Raw genomic sequence first — 13,320 nt, 5'->3', positions numbered from 1 at the left:
TTAAAATGAAAAGATGCCAACTGGGCCACTTTCATTATTGCAGAGGAAGAAAGATAGAGTAAAGAGTGATACAAATGGAACAGTGGGAGGGAAGTAGCAGGCTTACAGGTGGTGAATGAATTTGTAACGATGACATTGCTTTAATGTCGGTGCAGCATGGTGACTTCAGGCTACATTTACATGATGGCAATCCTAGCATTATCAACTCCAACTCCAAGGGGATTGACTATCACTTGCTATACGAGGAAAATGCTGCATTAAAGGCATAATTACCTGCAGCATGAGTGCATGGGGTGAGTGGACAAAAATGGAGGTGTTGTCCTTAGGAGAGGACTCAAGGCAAAGCTGGGCATCTGTGGCGCGAGGGTTATATGTGAAGGCAATACTAGAGGACAGCTTGCCATCATACAGTAAGGTCTTATGATGTTCCGCAAACAGCAAGTCACTCTCAGCCTTGTACTTGAATGTGCCCTGAGGAGAAGGAAGTAGAAGGGAGTGACATTTAGTGGAAGAGAGCATAAATACAGTCATGGAACAATAAAGAGACAGACAAACTAACTAGTATAATTTTTTTCCCCCACTAGTAGTATCACATTTTTCCACATGTGTCTAAATTACAAAATAGCAAAAAGGGTCAGCAACTAAGATTATGCCAAGACTAATAAAAAATTAGTGCCAAATATGCTGCAAATATGTTGCACCAAACAAAGATATCTGTTCAAAAAACAATCTTTGTACATTGATTTATGTGACCCTCTTGAGTGTGTCTTAACGTACAGCTTAATTGAACTAGCTGTTAAATCATAGTCATTGGACATCCCAGGACTGTGACAATCTACGGACAATTTAAACTATGTACGGACATTTCTGTCACTATGGACACTGGAGATACAGTATATCTGGGCATGCATGGACAATTATTTGCTACTCTGACAACATATTTTGCCTTTTGTTTTGTATTTCATTGTATGTCAGTGGATGTATCGGGGTGTGGGCGGGTGTGTAGTTGTCTCTTGTTTTTGTATATACTTGTTCTAAAAGTTCAAAATAAAATACATGCAGAAACAATAAAACTTTCCTTTTAAAATACTAAGCTTAAGTTTAAGGCTGAAATGCATGTCATTCCATATGTTGTTAGCTGTAAACTGGAAGAGCATCTATTGTCAAGTGTGTTATGTCATCTCACGTTGTCATTGAGGGTATCCGACTTTCTTGCAGAGGAAAATAATCATTTTAATGCATCATTTGCCTGTGTAAGTTGTTATACTATGTCTCTATTATCAAAAAAATTTCACACAGACATCTCAGGTTTTATGCCTTCTAACCTGGTAACCTGGACCCAGATGATAGATGGCCAGGATCTGAGCAGCGCTGAGAGACTCTCCAAAAAGGTAAACTGCTCCCATCTGTCCACAGAACACACGGTTGGCATCTGCTGTCTCAGACGATCCCAGGAAACACTTGTCAAACGTCTGCAGCAGGAGGGATGCAGGCAGATAATGTTGGAAGTAAGATTTGAGGAAGCAAAAAAAGGGGGGGGGACATAGAAATTAAAGATGAAAAGAAGGATGGAAGGGAGAAAGGGTGGAAGGAAATGAGAAATTAAGACAGGAAGGAAAGATAAAAATAGCCAGAAAGAACAGAAAGAGGGAAAAGGCATATTCATGTTAACACTAGCTATAAATGGCAACACACAGCCTTAATCTATAAGCATACTGAAGCTAACATGATAATGTTCCATCTTCCTCTGGTCATGGTTAGTGAGGCATAAGCAGAATTGTTGAGAATGATGAGGCCATATCTCAATCAAGTTGCTAATTTGTTTTCTGACATGCTGACACATCTGGAGGATTATACTACACTGTAGAGGCATTTTCATTCAGAACAAAATTTGATTTAAGAATCTCATATCTCCACATGACAGAAAGCAATTCTGGGGACTGTGACAGAGTTCATATGGTAATGTGAGAAAGGAGTAGGATGTGTATATGTAGTAATTTTCCACTGCACTATCCATGCTAAAAGATGGAGAGAATGGTTTCACCTCTGACACCTCTGAAAGCAAAGAGTGAGATTAGATATATCTGTGAGTGAGGAGGGCATGAGAGGGAGTTTTGAGTTTCAGTTTTTGGTACACATTCCTGCAGCAATATCTGATTCTGAAATTGATATTTGACAGAAAATCTGTTACGTGCACCCACATGCCCAACCCTGATGTACACATATTACATGACAGCAGGTGGTCCATGCAGTAATATTTGTGGTTTGCAAATACACACAGAACACAACCCATCCATAGGAATGGCCTACATAAAGGAATAGTTTTGACATTTTGGGAATCGCTTTTTGGTGTGTTATATGAGAAAATACCACTCTTATGTCTGTGTGTTAAATAAGAAGTTACAGGCAGCAGCCAGTTAGCTTAGCATTAAGACTGGAAACAGGTAGCCTGGCTCTGTCCAACGGTAATATAAATCCACCTATTATTACCTTTAAAGCTCACTAATTAATGCATTATGTCTCGTTTGCTTAATCTGGACAAAAACTAAAGAGTAAAAACGACAAGTTGTGGTTTAAAGGGTGAGTAAGTGCCGGACTATTTCTTGGCCAGATGCAGTGACTTCCTGTTTCCAGTCTTGATGCTAGTAAACTAACCGGCTGCTGGCTGTAGATTAATATTTACAGTACAGTCATGAGTGGTAGACATTTTCTCAAATTTCTCAACTCTCTGCAAGAAAAGAAAATAAGCATAATTTCCAAAATGTCAAACTATTCCTTTAACCAATTATTCATGAGAATTTGTTCAGATATTCAGATATAAATCAGGAACTTGTGGTGCCCCCTACTGGGGGCATTTAAAAAAAAAAAAATTGTTACTTACGTCGCTGGTGTTGACAAACCAGGCGATGTCTCCAAAGGAAGCCAGTTCACCGTTCACATAGCAACTAATTTCACTGTTTTTCCAGCGGTTGTAGATGTGAACAAGAGTCACCATGTACCACTGCAACAACAAAAAGAAGCAGGCTCTCACAATGGAAAACTGTACACTCCCTGACAAAAGTCTTGTCGCCTATCCAAGTTGTAGGAACAACAAATAATAACTTGACTTCTAGTTGATCGTTTGGAATCAGAAGTGGCTTATATGAAAGGCAAAGGCCTCTAGATTATGCTTATTTTACCAAAATAAAATCTTATCATGCCTTGATTTTTAATTATTTTATTAGGAAAGAAAGGTCAGACTTTGCTTAGACAAAAGTCTTGTCATTTAAAAGAAATAATGTACAGTACAGAACATAAAGTCATGGTGCAGTGGAAAAATAATTAATATTGTGTATGACTCCCATGAGCTTGGAGGACTGCATCCATACGTCTCGGCAATGACTCAAATAACTTATTAATAAAGTAATTTGGAATGGCAAAGAAAGCATTCTTGCTGGACTCCCAGAGTTCATCAAGATTCTTTAGTTTCATCTTCAATGCCTCCTCCTTCATCTTACCCCAGACATGCTCAATAATGTTCATGTCTGGTGACTGGGCTGGCCAATCCTGGAGCACCTTGACCTTGTTTGCTTTCAGTAACTTTGATGTGGAGGCTGAAGTATGAGAAGGAGCACCATCCTGCTGAAGAATTTGCCCTCTCCTGTGGTTTGGAATGTAATGGGCAGCAAGAATGTCTTGATACCTCAGACTATTGATGTTGCCATCCACTCTGCAGATCTCTCACACCCCCATACTGAATGTAACCCCAAACCATGATTTTTCCTCCACCGAACTTGACTGTTTTCTGTGTGAATCTTGAGTCAATGCGGGTTCCGATAGGTCTTCTGCAGTATTTGCGATGATTGGGATGCAGTTCAATAGATGATTCATTGGAAAAATTAACCTTCTGCCACTTTTCCACAGTCCATCCTTCCTGCATGCTGTGGGCCTTGGCAAATGCAACACGATTTTTTAGTTGTCTTCTGTTTAATGCTGGTTTCTGAGCACTAATTCGGCCATTGAGACCACTGTGTGACAGAATTCGACAAACTGTTCTTGTTGATACGGGGTTTCTGGTGACCAGTTGTACTGTAGCTCTGCTGCAGTTGAAAAAGGACCTCTCTGTCCTAATTAAATAATTAAAAATCAAGGCATGATAAGATTTTATCTGGAAAATAAGCATCAATCACACAAACATCAACTAAAGTCAAGATATCAGTAAGACTTTTGTCAGGAGTGCATATGGTGAGAATCAGTAAGTCAGCATATGGTGAGAATCTACATGTCTACTCAATTAGCCTCATTCCATCACGTTTCAGGACTCAGTCCCCTCAAGCTACAATCCCACCTACTTAGATTTCTGGTTTTCTATACAGCCTTACAACAAGTGAAATAGGTTATTATGGTTTCCTCCGGACAAGAAAGAACAGCATTAAAAATAGAGTGAAAAATCAACTAAAATGAGTTCTGAGTCCTCATGAGGTTTATTGAGGTAAGGTGGTGCCTTCATGCCCAGGGGAAGGAGGAGGATGTTTCAAATTGTCCATAGGCAAAGCATCTTTCTGACTGCAATTGTCTTCAGTGTGTGCTGTGCCTGGAAGGGACACAGTAGTGGATAATCCTTCTCTCCCATCGCCCTCATTCCTCCTCCTTCTAGTTTTGCTTCTCCCCAGAGTCAGGTAAGACGTGACAGTTCTTTCTTAAAGCAAGGTCTAGATTTATTGTGTGCACACGTGTTTGTGTGTGTGTGCATGTGATTGATTATGTGTGCGCTGACATATGATGTCTGTGATCATTTTACAGAGACATTTCAAGGACTTGTCTTTTTATGTGCATGAATATCTGGTTTGCCTGGGTTACCAAACCAGTGCCTGTATTCTGCTTTGTTTTTGTTCCTTTCGTACCTTCTGTGGTTTGAAGTCGTACTTTACGCAGTGCTGGAATCCTTTCCCCTTGGATTTTAATGAGGTCACTATCAAACAGCCGCCCACAAAGTGTGCAGAGTAACCCAGGCCTTTACTAGTGCGGAAACTGAAAAGAAATCAAGGGAAAATACAAACACACAGCTTTAGGTAACATGGGTTATAGTGTGTATCATATAAACACTTTACAGGTGTCTCAAAAGGATAAAGATAGCACACAATAATTTCTCAACTTCAGACACTTCCCATCATTCTCCATGTCCCAGCGAGAAGGGGCCCCTGAATGTGATTTAGTGAATTAATTATTATTATTATTTTTTTTTTTTTAATAAAGGGGGCACAGGGCTGAAGGAGCTTTTATTAAAGATTCTCTCTAGCAGCTCACTGGCCATCCAGCTTGGTTATGATTTTCACAGAAGCCCAAACAGAACCCTATTGTATAAATTAGATTTTTGACAGAAATTAATTACTGGTTTAAAAAGAAGGTGATCAAAAAGCTTGATATACTCGCTCCTCTGAGAGGAAGCAAAGGATGAGGAGACAGGAAAGATGGAGGGGGATGCATAACTGTTTTTCATCTGTGAGGCTGGAGGCTGCATGTCTGCAGCACATTTTTGGGATTCAAATGCATGTAAAATACATCTTGGTTATACTGGGGACATGTACACATTGCATATGTTCACACTTAGACACACAATTTAAATTCAGTAAACCTGTGTAACATCACCTTTCATGTATTTTCCCTCTCTTTGTATTATTTACATTACAAATGTGCTACTTCCTTGAGCAAAATTGCCATTTCTGCATTCTATATATAGTATATTTACACAAAATCAAACATTTATACCAAACAAAGAGCAAAGGTTTAGGTTTACTGGTCAAAGAACGGTATTGTTACCTACCAGTATAGGTAAGGCTTGTCTTTGTCTACATTGATGTTGTTGAGAGGATCCATCCGGAGCCATGTGTGGAATGTAAACCCATTCTGGTATGGCCATTTTGCTATAGGAGGCAAAGCTATAGCCTGTTAGGAAAAAAATAACAGAAGAAAACAGAACATGGCATGAGAGGTGGGTCCTGGCCAGCTGTGGAATTAAAGGACCCATTGATCATTTTAAAATGAACAAAAAAAACTGTTTGCTAGTACAATAGATTAGTCTGGAAGCAGAGAAATATCAAAGCAAACACGCCCCCGCTGAAAGGTTAGAAACCCACTGGTCTAAAAAACGTTTCTATGTGTGTGTCCTTCAAGGGTTTCCTATCTCATTAGCAGGGCAACACAGGAAGGGGAAGGTGCATGTGCACTTTTTAAACAGCGTGCTGACAAAAACAGACAAGTACTAATAGTTCAGATCAACCAAATCAGACCCAAACGCACAAGGCAGACTGATAACACTGTAGGGGATCAATGCAGATTTTGATGAACATTGTGTATCTTTTATTGATAAAAGTCCAAATGGTCTCTAAGTTATAAAATAAGCTCTGTGAGGACTCAGAGAGGAACTCTCCTCCAATCATCCTGTCTTCACAGTCTTCCGTATCATAAAACTGACCCCTGCCAGGACGCTAATAAAAGTTAAGTGACAATGGGCCAACTTACAGCCCTCACTAATCCACTCTCAGGATGATATCTGGACTTCATCAATAACCTATACAAGGAACAAAATAAACTAACTTTGCATTTCAGGGTCAAATGTACATTAATTGATATGCCATGTTTAATTAACAATATAAGAAGAACACGAAGAATATAGTTTTATGGTACCAGTAGAAACTGTGTATGTGCTGTGTAAACATCACCATGGCGATGGAGGTATACATACAGAAGCTGGTAACCACACATGTATGCAAAGGGCCTGTAAGATTCACACTTGATGTAAGAAAAGTTCATTCATCTTCATGTTACAATTATTTGTCCTTTACTTCTACACACTGAAAAATCATGACATTAAACAGATTATGAACTGTTTAGTTCCAAAGATTGAATTACTGTTTACAATTAATGAATGATCAAAGAGTCATTGTGATGTATTAAGGTATGAGAAAATCATCCTGAAATGAACATACTGGTGTGACACACCATACCCTGCGGCAGGAAGAGGAAAAAAACAACAGTGCACCATTCAATAAATGTGGTAAATGATGCAGGCATGAGCAAAACAATGCCTTTGTAAAGTTTCATTGCAGTGAGCACTAAAAGCCATATAATTTGAAAGCAGCAGTTGCAAATAAACTTAAAATTGTAAATTCAGCTTGTTTTTGATAGATAAAGTAATCTAGATAAGCTCTTATGCCGTAATGTGTATTTTATTGTGTTTCATCCAATAACAGTGGTCATGTGCCATCCTCATAACCAAAACCTAATAAAGATTGTTTGGTATTTAAATTAACACATCATGCATCTACAGAAAGACAAGAAAAGTAAAAGTGTGCAGCCTGATTTTTCATGATAGAAATGGCGAAGGACAAAGAGGCAGAGGTTTTGAATAAACTAATGTTCAGGGAAGTTACGACTAAAATTCTCAAAGCATGATTTGAATAGTTCAAAGCTGAATAGCAACAGCCACCACATGATACATTTAGTCAGACACACTTTAACTATGTAGACTTACAGTGCTCACACATCAAAAGCATGCTTTTAGACACAGCTCCATTTCTAATTACTTAACATTTCAGCAAGAATAAAATAGCCTTTACTTGACAAGGGTCTGAATTTTAATGGCAGACAAGGAAATAACTAATAGAATGTATAAAGCTTATCAATAAGAGAAAAACTGCATGCGTCAGTGAATGGCTGGCTTACAGGAATTCAGCATAGAAAGGACTTACTATGAAAGGATAGAGGAGAGATCATCATGTAATATCTGAAGTCCCCTCATTCTCCCTCTCAAAAATATTACTTTAAGATGAAGAAAAATAGGACTTGTAAATTTTGGGAGGCAGTCATGATGGGGTTCCATATTCTGGTAGCTCACGATTTCTTGCATTAATATGTAGTGGGAAACCTTGCTGCTCATGTAATGAAACATTCAAATGAGCAGTCCAACACTAACCTCTAGGTCAGATCATAATCTAAGTTAAACACACTTAAAGGGGTGTTTTTTATTCTGTGGTGTGGTGTTTGACATTACGTAGTATACTCACAGCTGCATTTTTCCCTGGAAAGCTGAAGAAGGAGTCAGGGCCATTCCTGTGAGCCATGTACTTCAGAACTGACAAAAGCTTCACTGCATGACGAGGCTGAAGAAAGAACCCAAAAACACGCAAGTATCTTGTTAAACAACTGATAGTGTTGATGTCCAAACAGGCATACAAATGCATACAAAAGCATAAGAACCATAGTTACACACTTCAAGTTGCATGCGGCCACAAATGATTAAAAGCAAGTACAGCTTTGGTTCTGCTTGTTCTAAATTTACCTCTCAGACTTATCAGACTTTGACATCCAGAGATATTTACTAAGCAGGCCACTGAGAATTCAGCATCTTCATTTACTTTATAATATACTGATTCTTGTGTACAAGCATTGTGCACTGCCAAGTACACCCATCAAAAATACTCTAACACAAGAAATTCAGATATTGGAGCCAAGATCAACGTGAGTGATAAAAAAATTCCTATACATTTTTACAATTTTTAACAAGGTTATGGTTTATATTGTTCAGTGCTATAGCACTTGATAGTGAAAAGTCCTGCACTTATCCCATCCACCCTGTCTTCCCAGATATTTCACAAAAACTAAATTAAGAGGAGCAATGGCAAGAGTTGCTTGAAAATGGGAGAGTAAGGTGAAATTTAGAAGTATGAAAGCAACTTGGCCTATTTCCTTGACAACTTGATTAGTGTCAGTGATCAATGGGTTACTCTCCTAACTATTCTTCGCTTCATCTGTATTCCCTTCTGTGCCACTGGTTCTGCCTCGATGTAACTTCCCTTCTGTACACTTATCGTACATCTTAAATTCACTGTGGCTATTCCCTTATAGCCACCCACCCACGCACACACACACACACACACACACACACACACACACACACGCGCTCAGGTAGTCTATTTTAGAAAACTAATGTTCTTCAACTGTGTAACAGCTTTTGGCTCACATTGTTTTATTGTTGTAGTTAATATAGACTGGAAAAAGTAACCTAAATTCATAACTTGCATGAACCACCTAATATCAATAATGCACTGCTGTTTTGGATCCAAGAACACTGCAGAGTAGTAGTCTGGTTTCACATGATTTATTATTTGACGCGAGCATTGGCCTGTGGGATGGCAGCAGTTCAAGTGTTGCTAGCACATTCCTCATGCAGGTCCCAGACAACCAAGACAGATCACCGTGGCATGACTCTGACTCACCCACTGGCCTTTCTCCCCTTGCAACTTGCTGAAGAAAAGCTTGAGCTCTTTCACTGTGATGCTGTAGCTGGCGAGCACGCCCAACATGTCCACCAGTAGGTCTGCAAGACACACACACACACACACACACACACACACACACACACACATAGCATCGGAAAGAGGTTAGACAGAAAATCATACAGGGGTTAAACATAGCGTGTTACAACAGAAAGACTATCTACTACTAAAGACTACTGCTACTCTAAAAGTGAGTGGAAGTGACTGGAGTTTGCCAAAAATAATTTAGGGATATAATAATTCATGAGGTGGTCCCTGATTAACTAGTTTTACTTGTGTTACTATTTCAAAAAAAGATTAAACCTCACAATTATTATAATCTTTATTGGCATTTTGATAATCTAAATATTACAGAGATGCCACTGCTACCAGAAGCTAAGATGAATTTAAAAGAAAAGTAGGGTGAGCAAGACCGAAGTTAAAAACAGGAGACTTAAAATAGAGAGGACACTTTGGGAGTCCCAGCCACTGTGCAGCCTCTTTCGTTAGTTATTAGTGACTAATGATGAGGGATAGTATGACAGACCTATGACTAGTGTACAAATACAGTACCCTTGGTTTAATATAAGGATGAGTGGCAGTTACATGTGGCGGGTCTTTTCCCATATAAGAATTAATATATAAGTATTAAAGCTAAGCTGTTCGGTTCTGTCCTACACAATCACTTGTTTCAGAAAATTATGTCGAGAGGAAGAGATGTCTGAAAATCTTCTATATAGTAAGTGCATCAATAAAGAAATGTTACACTAGTTGTATGAGACTACTTTTATGAGAGACTTTATAAACAAGTGAACAGACAAGGATTTGTAGTGTAGTGAATATTACTTTAACCATTACTTTCAGCTGCCTAGTTACTGCTGGGCTATATCACCCTTGCTTGACTGCATAAACCCTCTAGGCCAGCACTGTTCTGGCTAGCAAAAGTTCATTGAGCCGAACACTGTAGGATTAATTCGTACTAATTTGCAGATGGGCAACAGACTACACCGAGACTCGGGGGGAGACTGTACAGGATGATTGTGTTTGCTTTTACTGCAGTACATCACAGTGTATGCAGCAATGGAGGATGAAACCATAAGGTTATTGTATACAAGAAGAGTGGATAGGAAAGTCTAGAGTTGGTTTCTTTATTTCTAATACTCCACTGATTCCTGAAGTTGGAGTTGCTCCCCCTCCACACAGAGGTCAAAGCAAAGGCAACAAAACATCTCTTCTGGAGGTGGTAAGTGTCTTGTCCTGGTCAAGCACAGTTCAGCAGTGCTTGTTATCATGGGGGCTTGGAGCTCAATAGCCTTTTTCATTGCTACACAAACCAGCTGCCTTCAACTTTTCAAAAACTAAATGAAAATAAATGGCTTGAGATGATTTCATATTATATATACAGAAAACGCTGTTCTCAGTACCTGCGATCATGCTGTCAGTGGTGGATATACGCTGGAGCACCTGCCGGATGAGCCCCACATCAGTGCACGCCTGCAGGTTGCGGACACTCTTCTTCAGGATGGCAGTGAAGATGCTCCAGACCTCGGCCTGACAGGTGGGCTCACACTTGTCTAACAGCTCCACCATGCACACGATGCTCTCGGGTTCCTGGATGATGAAGTTCATTTCAAGGTCAAACTGGCCACCGACCAGCTTGAGGAGCGATACAAACAGAGAGGTGAGGAAAGGAGTGGGGGAGAGAGAGACGGGGGAAGACAAGGAATGAGAGAGAAAGCATTCCGTTTCAGTGAGTAAATAGAGTGCAATGAATTCCTTTTATCACCAGCAAAACATAACTAAGAGCTTCAAAAAGTCAAACATGTGTGTTCACATTAGTATGTGTGCGCACACTGGTAAACAGATGATTAATCATGCATCAGAGCTGCTGCTAGCCAAGTGGATTAAATGTCAGGGGAGAAACACAGGTCTCTGTCAGTCTATCTGTATGTCTGTTTGTCTGACGTAGATTCAACTGTTTACAGCTAGCCTTGAGACACTGTGATGAACCAAGAGCAAAAAAAAATATCAAACAAGAAGCCCTGTCAGTGAAACTAACTGAGACATTCAGACAGACACAAACAGTGAGAAGTGTATTTAGAGGTCTTTTGTTCCTGTAGGAGGCCCTGGAATACTAACAGCATCTGACACAGCCTGGCAGACACAGACCTGGGTTGAAATTAATTTTCATTTACGAGATACGATAATACACAGTGATAAGAGTACAGTGATGTGAACCTCATCCTAACATCTATGTTAAACAGCAGTGGTTACCAGTATGCATGGTTTTTAAAAAAGGTGACAGCACTGTTTTTCAGGACATTTTTACATCTTTTACACTCAGGAAAGTGTTTCATTGTGTGTTGGGAGAACAGAAACAACACAGCCAATTACACATGCCTGTCTTTTGAATCATTAACAACATTGTATTCATGGTAGCAAGAAAGAAAGTAAATGCACCCCACCATGTTAGTCAGCCTTAGCAGTGATCTCCAGCTAAAGCTTGTTCAGGAGCTGGTGAGGTAGACTGCTTGTCTTATTGCACAGGAGTAATGTTCTTTGTGTGTGGAAATAAATTGTGTGAGCCATAAATGTCATAATTTGTCACTTCTTAATAGCTGTGATGACATTTTTATTATTGAACCCTGCCTAATAGAAAAAGATAAGGAAAATAACAATGTTGATGTCAAATTAATATTGTAAGTAAGGCTGTCATGTTTAGAATCAAGGAGGTGTGACTGGACAAAAAAAAGAAAAGAAAAGAAGAATGTGTGATAGTCGTAGTCGGCCATTAGACAGGCTGGATGTGAAAACAATATGATTTGGTGCAGGGAATGGAAACTGTCCCATTAAAATGAGTGAGGTCGGATTAACGCAGCACGTGTGTGTGTGTGTGTGTGTGTGTGTATACGCACGCATGCTGAGTACAAGATAGGGAAGGAGGGGAAACTGGGGTAATGCTGCTGCAACATCCCTAAAGACAGGAGATAAAGTGACGGTAACACTGACACACACCTCACCTATTGTCCCTTTAACCTCTTCTCACAGATATCTATTTACTTTTTCATGTCAAGTATTAACATTACAACAAAGATGCTATCTATCACTTTTGCTCAAAATCACGAAATACACAAGATCTATCTCCTTTATCCCTTACCTTCATACAATCTTGTTTTTTTAAGATGTAATGTAAAATATCTTATGCTAACATATATTAATATAATCACAATACTAATACAAACAATTTAAAGTGCGAAAATGTATTAAGTCATATTTAGCTGTTGTACCTGTGACAACAATCCTGCTCAGTGTGCCAACTTTAACATTACATTTATTTAGCTGACTCTTTTATCCAAAACGACTTACAATAAGTGCATTTCAACTATATGGATGGTTTTAAATCAAGAACAAACTATCAGTTAATCTTTTTTAATTAACTGATTTAATTTATAAATGTAACAAAAATTAAAACAAAAAATGCCCATGACAAGTTCCCAAAGCCCAATGTGATGTTTGCTTTCTTTGACCACCCAATTGTCCAGAAACCAAATATATTTCTATTACAAAGAAATCTAGACATCTACTGTATATTTGATGTAGATATAAAAAGCAACACTCAGATTGAACAAGCTGAAACCACAGAATGTTGAGCATTTTTGCTTGATAAATAATAAATACATGTTTTCACTCATTTAATTAACAGGATTGTTGACAATTAATTTTCTTTCAATTGCCTAATCGTTTCAGCACCAACTGTGTGTGCCAGCAAATCATCTCCTAAAAATGGATTTTGAGGCTCTAAGAGGTTTGTTTACATTTTTCATGTTTTAGTCAGTGTAAAACAGTACTTTGATTTGAGATTATTTAAAGGGTCGATTCACCCAAATTACAAAAAAACACGTTTTCTCCCTTACCCCTACTGGTATCTAGCCATGTAGAGAGTTTTGCTTTAATTTGCCCAGGTTTTGACATATCCGTGTCTGAGATTGCAGCTGCCACCCCGGAACAATGGAAGTGAGTGGAA

General features: G+C 38.9%; 1 protein-coding gene across 11 annotated transcripts in view; it reads right to left on the bottom strand.

Annotated features, from left to right (window-relative positions):
- Positions 1-13,320, bottom strand: part of lrba (LPS responsive beige-like anchor protein) — a 197,502-nt gene that overhangs the window by 159,958 nt on the left and 24,224 nt on the right. For all 11 annotated transcript variants that reach the window (XM_044190067.1, XM_044190068.1, XM_044190069.1 and 8 more), the window contains exons 2-9: positions 10,721-10,952; positions 9,258-9,358; positions 8,046-8,141; positions 5,804-5,925; positions 4,884-5,010; positions 2,882-3,001; positions 1,326-1,472; positions 274-471 (exon numbers count right to left, since the gene is read on the bottom strand). In XM_044190067.1, coding sequence (XP_044046002.1) covers positions 274-471; positions 1,326-1,472; positions 2,882-3,001; positions 4,884-5,010; positions 5,804-5,925; positions 8,046-8,141; positions 9,258-9,358; positions 10,721-10,952 — 1,143 coding nt within the window. The remainder of the gene's footprint in view (positions 1-273; positions 472-1,325; positions 1,473-2,881; positions 3,002-4,883; positions 5,011-5,803; positions 5,926-8,045; positions 8,142-9,257; positions 9,359-10,720; positions 10,953-13,320) is intronic.

This window comes from Siniperca chuatsi, linkage group LG3 (assembly GCF_020085105.1).
Source record: "Siniperca chuatsi isolate FFG_IHB_CAS linkage group LG3, ASM2008510v1, whole genome shotgun sequence".
Taxonomy (NCBI): domain Eukaryota; kingdom Metazoa; phylum Chordata; class Actinopteri; order Centrarchiformes; family Sinipercidae; genus Siniperca; species Siniperca chuatsi.
The sequence above is the reverse complement of the archived record's forward strand: the minus strand, read 5'-3'. Positions and strand labels throughout refer to the sequence as shown.